The following is a 12,019-nucleotide window of genomic DNA, read 5'->3' on the forward strand; positions in this document are numbered from 1 at the left end:
GGCGTGTCGTTTCTGCCAGCGGGCGGAAGAGCGGTGCATGCCAGACCCATCAGTAGCTGCAGTCAGGCAACATGACATCACAGTCGACCTGGACAGCTTCAGCCCCCAACAATTGATCGACCATCAAAGACAAGACCCAGTGCTTGAGAGAGCTCGCAGCTGGGTGGGGGCACAGCAGCGGCCGGAATGGACCGCAGTGGTGCACTTGGATACTGAGACCAAAGCACTGTACTCCCAGTGGGACAGCCTCCTGTTGTCTCGCGACCTGCTGTATTGTTGCTGGGAAGCTCCGACAGGACAACATGCTGCCCTCCAACTCGTGGTGCCCCGTGTGCTGCGGCCTCAGGTCCTCGAAGTGATGCATGGCTTCCCAGGGACTGGCCATTTTGGAGTGACCAAGACCTTGCTCCGACTGAGGCAGCGTTTTTACTGGCCGGGCTGTCGCCGTGACGTGGAGATGCACGTCCACCGCTGTGATGCATGCACAGCAAAGAAAGGCCCCACACGCCGCTCCCATGCTCCCCTACAGCAGTTCCAGGTGGGGGCCCCCATGGAACGAGTGGGTGTGGACATTCTAGGCCCATTTCCGGTCACTGATAGCGGAAACCGTTACATCTTGGTGGCCATGGATTACTTCACAAAGTGGCCAGAAGCGTATGCGGTACCCGACCAGAGCGCTGCAACAACGGCAGAGAGATTGGTTTCGGAGATGTTCTGCCGATTCGGAGCTCCAGAGGAGTTGCACAGCGACCAGGGACGGAACTTCGAGTCCCAGGTATTCCAGGAGGTGTGCCGTCGCCTGGGTGTGAAAAAGACTCGCACCACGCCGCTGCATCCTCAGAGCGACGGGTTGGTGGAGCGTTTTAATAGAACCTTGGCCACACAACTTGGGCTGCGGGAGGCCCACGATTTTCCCCGCACCAGCCTGACGGAGGCTGGGGCCCAACAGAAGCGGGCATATGACCTCCGCAGTCGAGGCCAGGACTTTGAACCAGGCGCGCATGTCTGGGTCTACAACCCGGTGAGAAAGAAAGGACTCTCCCCAAAGCTCACTAGCCACTGGGTGGGACCCTGCAAGGTCCTCCAGAAGTTGTCCGACGTGGTCTATCGGATACGACTGGCACCTCGGAACCGGCTGGTGGTGCTGCACCGAGACCGCTTGGCCCCATACCAGCCATTGGACCAGAGCCGGGGGCACTTGGAATTAAGCACCCTGCCAGAGAGGGAGATACCCCCAGGGAGCAACGAGGATGCTGAGGTAATACCCCCTTCCGACCTACCTGCAGACAGTGGTAGCAGCCAGCCGCCATCAGAGGGGCGTCGACGACGCCGGTTGCCTCAGCACTTGCGGGACTTTGGGCTGTTGGGGACAACGAACCCAGCTAGGTGGGGGTTGTGTAGCGTCCCGGAAGAGTTAGTGTTGCAAAGGATTCTGGGTATCTGTTCTGTTGTGTTTATGTTGTGTTGCGGTGTGGATGTTCTCCCGAAATGTGTTTGTCTATTTGTTTGGTGTGTGTTCACAGTGTGGTGCATGTTTGTGACTGTGTTAATGTTGTTTTTATACGGCCACCCTGACTGTGACATGTGTGGCTGTTGACTAAGTATGCTGTGCTTTCACTTTTGTGCGTGTGTTTAAAATTGGCTTGATCATTAAAAGTTGAACAGATCGTTCATTGGGTCAGCATTTCTTGACATCTTCAAGCAAAGACATTTGTCAAACCCGTTCAACGCTACAATATATAAAACCAATAGTTTACTTACTTTATTCTCAATATTCTCTAATTGCAACTTTAGACAGAGAATCATCACAATCTATGGAACATATTATGACCCTACTCAATAAAATACACAAAGGCATTTTATAGTATAGTCCCAAAATTGACTACACCGGCTGTGCCAAACTATTATTGGAGGTTGTTTAGCCGGTTTGAAGGCTTTAACAGGAACCAATAGGATTAATACGTTGAGTCACGGACGGGGAAAGGGCAACAAACATATTGTCTTGTTTGTTTTTGGTGGTGAAGAAAAGTGCAAGACGTGTTCACATGCAACCCTCCATCCACCATGTTTAATATTTAAAATAGTCTTCAAAGAGCTTCACTTGATGAATACAGTTTCAATCCTGCATGCATATTGCATAATCATTTAGCTGGTTTTACTATCCGAGCAAGCATTTTTTCCTCGTTTTTTTGTGTGTGGTTGGTTCAGTGTTGTAAAACTACAAATGTCACTTCTGTTAACATCCTCAACGGTAAAGGTCAACTCTCACCCGTGTAAGCGAGGTGTTTTATAGACAACATCGCAGCGTGCCGTAAACCGAAAAGGACACATGAGCTGCAGCGCCGAGGTCATGTCGTGCGGGCATGGTGGCAATCATGGTCCATGCAGACCGCCGCCCCACTGCGCCTGGGTTCTGCTTGAGGGAGTCTTTACTTGCCCCCATCACCAAGCGCTTGCTCATGTGGGGTTCTGTTGGTTCTCTGGGTGCATCTGTTAAAAGCAGCCTCAGAAACCTTGGGGTTGTGTTTAATCAGTCCATATCTTTGGAGCGTCACTGTCGTCAACTGACCAAAAACTGTTTTTATCATCTCAGAAATATTTCTAAAGTGAGAAATTTGTTATCAAACTTGGATCTCGAAATGATCATTCACACGTTCATTTCGTCTCGCATTGACTATTGCAATTCTCTTTTCACTCTCTTCAACAAGTCAACGCTAAAGAGACTTCAGACTGTACAAAATGCGGCTGCCAGACTTTTGACCGGAGCACCCAGAACAGCCCATATCATCCCCGTTTTATCCAGTCTTCATTGGCTTCCAGTTAAATTCCGCATTGAGTTTAAGATTTTAGTGTGTTGCATGGTGGGGCCCCTCACTACATCACTGACTTGCTATGCCCCTACTCTTCAGGGCACAGCCCCTGGTCTTCAGGCCATGGTCTTCTAAAGACCCCAAAAACTTGTTTTAAAACCCGTGGAGACCTGGCATTCCAGTCTATAGCTCCCAGACTCTGGAACAATTTGCATCAGTCCCTCCGTGATCTTGACTGTATTGAAACTTTTAAAAAACATTTGAAAACTTCTCTTTTTAGTAAAGCTTTTAGTTAATGCACCTTTTAACTATCAATTTTAATCCACTTTGTATCTTTTTAATGTTGTTGCCCCTGTTGTTTTAAATTTAATTGTTGTTTTACTTCACCTATGTTTTGTACAGTGCTTTGTGATTTTATCTGTGAAAAGCGCTTTATAAATAAAATGTACTTACTTACTTACTTCTCTTTGATGTATGAGGAGCGTGGTTCTGGACCTCTGTGTGTAGACTTGACTTACATTGCACTAGGGATGGGCGATATGGCCTAAAATCTATATCGCCGTGCAGCCTCCTGCAATAACGATAAATATCACAATGTATTATTTGGTATGTGAATAATAATATAAACTTTTAAAAATGGGTTACTAATTTAGCAGGAACATTTTGCATCATTTACAGTTCTCAAACTGTTATTAATCTCCTTGGTAATTTATTGTTAATACTGGGTTACTTTCTGCTGTAACATGGTTCGATCTACACTTCTATTAAAATGTAATAAGCACTTATTCTTCTGTTGTTTACATACTTTACATTAGTTTTAACCGATACTCCAAATTTCGGTATTGTCGATACCAAGTACTTACAGGGGCAGTATTGGTCTTAACAATGCTGTTACTGATACTTAAAATCACAATCATATAAAGAGTTTGTAAACAATAACAAAAACAACAAAAGTTGTTTGATAATAAAAAAGTATTGATCTAACCAAATGTTGCATTGCCCATATACTGATACTGTAACTGTATCATTACTGTCGATAATAATATCGATCCACCCACCTTTGTTTACATTCAAGAGCTCTAGCTTGCGGCTAGCATATCCTCCTACGGTGTGTAGCGTAGCATGTAGCAGCTATTCCTCATCCTCCAAGGATGTTGCTTGTGAGAAACATTGTTCATTTACCGCCATGGAGGTAACGATTACTGACTTAGAAGTGGCTTTGCACTGTGGAGGGACATTAGCCACCAGCGAGAATGCTCCAGTGCGTCGAGGACGTGTTCGTTCACTTGTTGTTGTCAGGACATTAAATGTCATCAGCATGCATTATCACGACATAACAATAGTATTTGAAGCTGTATCGCCGGCCAATCTCACAGTGCGAAAGTATTTACAGCGCTTCACTTTTACCACATTTTGTTATGTTACAGCCTTATTCCAAAATGGACTAAATTCATGTTTGTCCTATAATGACAATGTGATTTTTATTTTATGTTGCCAATTAATTAAAAATAAAAAAATCATATGTACATAAGTAATCACAGCCTTTGATCAATACTTGATGCACCTTTGGCAGCAATTACAGCCTCAAGTATTTTTGAGTATGATGCCACAAGCTTGACACACCTATCTATGGGCAGTTTCGCCCATTCACTTGGCAGCAACTTTTCAATCTCCATCACGTTGGATGAGAAGCGCTAGTTTTCATCCAGGATGTCTCTGTACATTGCTGCATTAATCTTAGTCTGGTCAGGGAGGTGACCAGGAATCCAATGGCCATTTCCATCTGGGGCCTACATTGTACTCAAAAAGACTTGAGTCTGTAATTGCTGCTAAAGGCGCATCAACAAAGTATTGAACAGAGGCTGTGAATGCATGTGATTTCATTTTTTTGTATACATTTGCAAAAAGAAAAAATATGTTATTGTCATTATGGGGTATTGTGTGTAGAATTTTGAGGACAAAAATTAATTTATTCCATTTTAGAATTAGGCTGTAACATAAAAAAATGTGGAAAAAGTGAAGCGCTGTGAACACTTTCCGGATGCACTGTATATCATTTACCCGTATATCGTTTATATCGCGTTACCCTACTTTGCACTGAACAGGAAGTAACTGTTCAGTTAATGCTGTGGTATGTGAACATAACTCAGTTATTAAGAACATTTAGTGGGGCGGAAGCCCCTCTAAAATAAACAGAAAAATGTCAATTTTAAAAATCCTTGCTGATTAAAATGAGTGGGTCAAAGCGGAGTGGAGCGGCAACAAGTATTTGTTTAAACAGCTGCACTAAGGAGGGATAAGGATGTTCAATTATTAAGAACATTCCCCTATTAAGGGCACATGATGAATCAAAAAAATGTGTTGCTACCGAGAATTTGTAGAGGAGCCTCATCACCCAAATTATCACCATAAGCAAGAGGTTATCAGCAAAAGGTCAACGCCCGCATTGCCCTCGTTCATTATTATGTTTTAATCGGATCTAATCGTGGCTCTAATTGAGGAAACAAAAGGTGTGTGTGTGTGTGTGTGCGGCAGGGGGATGCGGTGGGTGGGGGGGTGTTGGGGGGGGGGGTTGTCGTTTAAGCTGAATAATCTTTTCCGGTGTGTCGTCGCAGCGGGAGAGGATTTCTGATGGGACAGTGATTTGCAAAGGAGGCGACGTGTGTTCACCACGAGGTGTTTTCTATTTGTGTCAGCCGACATGTGCTCCTCATGATGGGACCTGACACCCTCCATCACCCCCCCCACCCCCCTCCCCCTGCAGCGACATCATAAGCGCCAAGTCAATATGGAAAGAAGCGTTTTCCACAGATGCCATTTCCATCACAATTTCTCCGTGATTGGCAGTGATGACACTTTGATCCCGCCGTCTATAGCATGTAATGTAATGTCTGGGGCCTACTTTTCCCTGCCCCCATTGGTCCGGGGGGGCTGAAATGGAAGCAATGGCGAGTGAGGAAGGAGATGCTTTTAACCTCACAAATACGTGCTGTGGAAAAGTGTCAGCATTAACACGGAACAGAAAGTAAGTGGTAATTGCCCCTTTTAATTGGCCAGCACTTTAGTCGAAGCAAAGTGTGAAAACAGCTACTTTTTATCATCAAGCTGCTTAGGATTCTAATGGCTCGCCTTATATTGGATGGAGCTTTCCATCTTGAAAGTGTGATTTGGCGGTGGGCCCTCGCCCCAGAGAGGGGAAGTGGCCGAGGTAGTGACGCGCGTACGAGCGGCAGCGGCAATGAATCACTGCGGGACAACGCGGCATCTCGCTCTTCCTGACTTGGATGCAGATGCACATTCATTCATTAAGTGGCAACACAAGGGGGTCGACGGCCCGGGGGAATATTTGGACGGGACTGCGCCACTGCCTCAACATTAGGTACACCTGCACAGTCTTACTAAAGTTCCCCAAGGGTAGAGTCACCAGAATATGACAGTGTGATCACAATTTTTACACCACTGCACGCTACAACAACAAATAACTACTGCTGTTAAACGATTATTTTCTTAAAATCAGATTAATCACTCTAGTCGCTATTAATCGCAGTAAATACTGGCGTGCCAATTTAAAATTAACTTTAAAAAAAGTGTATTTCGATACTTTTCGGTACTGTTTGATACTTTTCTAAATAAAGGGGACCACACAAAATTGCATTATTGGCTTTATTTTAACACACAATCTTAGGGTACATTAAACATATGTTTCTTATTGCAAGTTTGTCCTTAAATAAAATAGTGAACAAACAAGACAACTTGTCTTTTAGTAGTATGTAAGTAAACAAATGCTCCAAATTAGTCTGCTGACGTATGCAGTACCATATTGTGTAATTTTCTATTCTATTATTTTGTCAAATATATTAAGGACAAGTGGTAGAAAATGAATTATTAATTCACTTGTTCATTTACTGCTAATATCTGCTTACTTTCTCTTTTAACATGTTCTATCTACACTTCTGTTAAAATGTAATAATCACTTATTCTTCTGTTGTTTGATACTTTACATTAGTTTTGGATGATACCACAAATTTAGGTATCAATCCGATACCAAGTAGTTACAGGATCATACATTGGTCATATTTAAAGTCCTCATGTGTCCAGGGACGTATTTCCTGAGTTTATAAACATAATATACATTTTTTAAAAACAAAAAAAGGTTTTGTGATGCTAAAAAATATTGATGTAATCATAGTAGTATCGACTAGATACGTTCTTGTACTTGGTATCATTACGGTGGATGCTAGGTGTAGATCCACCAATGGCTTTTGTTTACATTCAGGAATGGCGTCATTAGCGGTGATGCCGGTGAGCTACGGTGTGTAGTGAAGCATGTTTAGCTATTCCTCGTTCTGCAGGGATGATACATGAAAGAAACATACTTTATTTGTCGCCATGGAGGCGAGGATTAGTGATTTAGAAGTAGCTAAAACACTGCCGACAGCAGCGGGACTATAGCCGCTAGCTAGCTAGCCATGTCTTAAAGCACCTCTTCCTGAGGGCATTTCAGTGTTATAACTTCACCTTTATCGTTAGTTTTTAAGCCAGAATGTGTCCATTCTCCCTTTTCTGTCTATACACCTTGTCTGCTTGTAAGTACTCCGTGTGTGTGCGCTGGCGGACATGCTCGTAAAACCAACAACGACATGATGTGACGACGGCGGGGGATGGCGGACAGGTACTTTTTAGAGGCGGTATAGTACCAAATATGATTCATTAGTATCGCGGTACTATACCAATACCGGTATACCGTACAACCCTAAAATGCAATTGTATTGTCAAAATGTCATACATGAACATTTTACGTGTTTTACTTGAATGCACTACATATATTTGTTTAAAATGGTTTTATCTGAAGTACCATCAGGGCGTATATTGAAGCGAAATTTGCCAGAGAGCAAAACAGTCGAAGTCTCCTACACTCAACTTTGCTCATGATGCATGCTTTGACCTGAGCATGTACTACTCCTCCTTTCAGGTAACCATCCGCAGTCAAAATAAATTATGCCATTAATCTGGGATAATGTTTTGTGATAAATAGCAGTTTAGTTAACGCATTCACTTTGACAGTCCTAAAAATATATATAATTGAATAGAGTTGGCCCTCAGTTATCGCTGTCAATTGGTTCTTAATTTCTATGATGTATAGGTATTACTAACTATAGATCAAATATGTTCAGCGCTAGAGCAAAAAAAAAAGGTTTACGACGTTCTTAATGCATTTTTCAACATTATGAGAGCCTTCTAGACATGAAACAACACCATTCAGTCGCTCCTTAAATCCAATACAGCAGTGATTCTCAAACTGTGGTATGCAGGCTCCACGGTACGCCAAATAATTGTGTAAATATGTACTGTATTATGGAGTATCATTGTTGATGATGTTTGTGCTTTGTGTGTAATGTTGCACTGACCAACAATATTACCAGTTAAATAACATCTGCCTTGTTTTTAATGAATACTTATAGGCCTACTACGCTTTTGTATTTCAATGTTGGTCATTATGGTGGTACTTTGAGAGCCAAGTGTTTTCTGAGGTGCTTGTTGAAAAAAGTTTGAGAACCACTGCAATTTTGTAATGCTGCCTGAGGCTGGGCCAATCAGTGGCCACAATACTGATTGGTTTGGTCTACTCGAGTGGCCAATACTATTGATATTTATCGGTTATTTGCTTGAAAATGCTACGTTTAGAACCAAAAAAAAATGTAGAAAAAGCTTTGAAAAAAATAAAATAGTTCACCAAAAATTTGCAATACAGTCACAATATTTGAGGCGAGGGACAACTGTATCTCTAGTATGCACGTTAAGATGGATAAATATATACTTTTTTCTGCACTTGTGGATCCCCTGATTTTAATTTAAGTGAAAATGCCAGCAGGTGTGGCATCTATGGGCCGCACACGCACACACACACACACCCACACACACACACACACACACTCACACACACACTCACACAAACTCTCATATGACTCATCTCGTCCAAACTAAAGCACTTTGTCAGAGAAAAGGGGGGGTGGGAATCGCGCAGACTCAATGTGTCTGGACTTGTCGTGAGGTAGGTGGGCTCTATATATATAAGTCCACTCAGCATCTTGTCTTGAAGTAACTATAAGCACTTTGGTTCTTCTTTAAAAAAATAAAAAAATTTAAAAAAAGGAGAAGAAGGGAGGACAGCATCTTCGCCAACTACATCTGGCAACCCACATCGCTGCTCTGGACCTCCTCTAAGCACTGAGGGTAACTATTTGTTTATTCTTGTTAAGTTGATTTTCGGCATGAATGAAAAGTTGCGCAATTTAAATGCAGACTTTTTTACGCGCAAAATCCGTATGACGCAGCAACCAAACCCAACTTTTTCCCCCCTCCTCCAGATTCTTGTTCACATCCTGACATGAAGCTCAATTTCTTTGGTACCATTGTGATTCTGCTCGTTGCCTTCCTGCCGCGCTACGAATGTCGGGCTGTTGAGAGCCCCGGCGGAGTTCTGCGCATCCCCGCTGCCCAAAGCCCAAACTCCCAGCAGCAGCAGCAGCAGCACCGGTCGCCCTCAAGTCCCATCCTGGAGCGCCTGGGCGAGGAATACTTCCTCCGGCTGGGCAGCGGGGACTCAAACTCTCTCCCCCCGTCGTCCATGTACCCCCTGGGCGCAGGTGGCCTCCTCAACAGGGCGCTGCAGCTCCAGCTGACTCGGCGGCTTTTGCAAGGCAGAGTTGGCAACATACGCGCGCTCATCGGCGGCTTGGCGGACCGCAAGGATGACGCTTCCTACGACTCGGGGGAGCGGGGACGCAGGTCTGAAGACCCGCCCATCTCCCTGGACCTCACCTTCCACCTGCTGCGGGAGATGATGGAGATGTCCAAGGCGGAGCAGATCGCGCAGCAAGCTCAAAACAACAGAAGAATGATGGAGCTCTTTGGGAAGTGAGGACCAAAGACCCTTCCCCCCTAAAACCCTTTTATTTATTTATTATATATTATAAGATGATCTTTTGCATTTGTAAAATCAGCACAAAAACATGCTCTGTACAATATCGTGCTGCTTTATCACTCTATTATTTATAGCTTTGACCTCAAACATGAACATGGAATGACTTAAAAATGATAATGATGCCATGTCAGAAAATTATTCATATATATATATATATATATATATATATATATATATATATATATATATATATATATATATATATATATATATATATATATATATATATATATATATATATATATATATATATATGTGTGCAACTTTTTCTTCATTATGACATTATGATGCATTTTTGCTTTTGTTCACTGTATTTATGTTTGTTAATAAACTGATGTGAAAGCAGTCATTCCACATCTTATATATTTTCAAATAAAAAACACTAATACAAAAGCATTCGTCTGTGGAAATATACTCCCCTGAAATGAAACTCCATTGCTAAGAATTGTAGACATTTAATGGTAAACATGGAGAGGCTGTTTAGTTTGGCAACACAGTGAAGCATATTTAGACTCTTGCCCACACAGATATGAACAAATAGAGCCGAGTCGTGGGTTAACTCTGTGGCGAAGCGTGGAAAAAATAACAACACAAGAGTCATACATCCACTTAAACTTTAGAAGCTTGGTAATTTTGCTCAAATAAAGTGACAAGACGCTGAAATGGACCTAATGAGGATGATGTGTGTGTGGCGTGTGTGTGTGTGTGTGTGTGTGTGTGTGTGTGTGTGTGTGTGTGTGTGTGTGTGTGTGTGTGTGTGTGTGTGTGTGTGTGTGTGTGTGTGTGTGTGTGTGTGTGTGTGTGTGTGTGTGTGTGATGGTGCCTGATATTTGACTGACACACCAAACAAAAGCTGTGAGTCATCCTCTTGTGCTGCATCGAATGTTGCTCAAGCTCAACGAGTGACCGTCCTTTGTGGTAATTAGACGAGACTGGACACCTGAGGCGTCCTAATTGAACAATTCATCAATCACAGGTCGTGCCATGGTCTCCTAGTCCTAATTCTTCACTGTAGCAAAGAGGTTTCGGACGATGAGAAAATAGCTTGGGGAAGGTTTTGTGTTTTTTATCAAGACACATTTGGGTTGAATGAGAGCAGAGATGGCCAGCCAGGTCCAACATCAGTGACTGGCAGAGAGTCTTCCCAGAAGAGCACAGGCAACTTTATAACCAGGTGTCCCTATACTTTTGTACATAACATGTCAAGTGTGTAAATTGTAAATTAGCAATAAAATAAGAATTATAAATAGGGGTGTCCGATCAGGGTTTTCTGCCGATTCCAATACGATCATCCATGAGTGAGATCGGCCGATACCAATACCAATCACATGTACTAACTGTACATGGTTCCATTTATTTATGGTGCGTGCTATTGACAGTGTAACAATATCAACACAATAATTAAACTTGTTCCTTATCCTTTTTTGTTGTATCAAAACAAAGTCAATAGTACACAATAACTAAATAAAAGCAAAGACGACTCTCCTTTACTCATTTAAATCCTTTGGTTTGTGCCCTCTGACTCCTTATGAGTCCAAGTAATTATTAATACCTGAGTTTATAAACTTTAGCAAAAACGACAACCAAATTATTGAACAATTTACATTTTTATTTAATTACTCTTGTATCGATTATATACTGATACTACCTCTGGTATCGACACCACTAATGTATTGTTCTATCCACCTCCCCACATGTTGTGTTCTGACTGTGACAATGCTGAAGCATGCTGCAACGTAGTAACATGTACACTTCTTAAAGTTTACTAAGTTAAAGTCCCAACGATAGTCACACACACACTAGGTGTGGTGAAATTATCCTCTGCATATGACCCATCCCCATGTTCACCCCCTGGGAGGTGAGGGGAGCAGTGAGCAGCAGCGGTGGCCGCGCTCGGGAATCATTATGGTGATTTAAACCCCAATTCCAATCCTTGATGCTGAGTGCCAAGCAGGGAGGTAATGGGTCCCATTTTTATACTCTTTGGTATGACTCGGCCGGGGTTTGAACTCACGACCTTCCAGTCTCAGGACGGACACTCTAACCACAAGGCCACTGCATGGCAGGTTAGCTAAGCACTTATGATTTAGTGTTTAATTGTTTCTAGCTAGCTAAGCTATTAGCATGCCTCGGTGTGTGGCATTTTTAAACTCGTCCTCTAATACTTGATATTGATAATTAAGAAACTAAAGAAAATGCTGTTTATTTGCCGTTGTGGAGGTGA

The 12,019-nt window shown here is 42.8% G+C and overlaps 2 protein-coding genes across 7 annotated transcripts in view; one reads left to right on the top strand and one right to left on the bottom strand.

The window, feature by feature from the left end:
- Positions 1-3,255: 3,255 nt before the first annotated feature.
- trim55b (tripartite motif containing 55b) overlaps positions 3,256-12,019 on the bottom strand; it is a 28,927-nt gene continuing 20,163 nt past the window's right edge. For 3 of the 6 annotated variants that reach the window (XM_062021299.1, XM_062021300.1, XM_062021298.1), the window contains one exon: positions 10,276-10,935. In XM_062021299.1, coding sequence (XP_061877283.1) covers positions 10,865-10,935 — 71 coding nt within the window. In that variant the 3' untranslated portion in view covers positions 10,276-10,864. Of the gene's footprint in view, positions 3,382-10,275; positions 10,981-12,019 lie in introns of those variants that run through there. The other 3 variants (XM_062021302.1, XM_062021301.1, XM_062021304.1) reach the window with 3 other exon arrangements.
- crhb (corticotropin releasing hormone b) lies at positions 8,826-9,921 on the top strand. Its single transcript, XM_062021305.1, has 3 exons — positions 8,826-8,862; positions 8,964-9,044; positions 9,179-9,921. Exon 3 carries the CDS (start codon positions 9,199-9,201, stop codon positions 9,730-9,732), a length of 534 nt encoding a protein of 177 aa, XP_061877289.1. The 5' UTR covers positions 8,826-8,862; positions 8,964-9,044; positions 9,179-9,198; the 3' UTR covers positions 9,733-9,921.

The sequence above is a fragment of the Entelurus aequoreus genome, linkage group LG15, assembly GCF_033978785.1.
Source record: "Entelurus aequoreus isolate RoL-2023_Sb linkage group LG15, RoL_Eaeq_v1.1, whole genome shotgun sequence".
Taxonomy (NCBI): Eukaryota; Metazoa; Chordata; class Actinopteri; order Syngnathiformes; family Syngnathidae; genus Entelurus; species Entelurus aequoreus.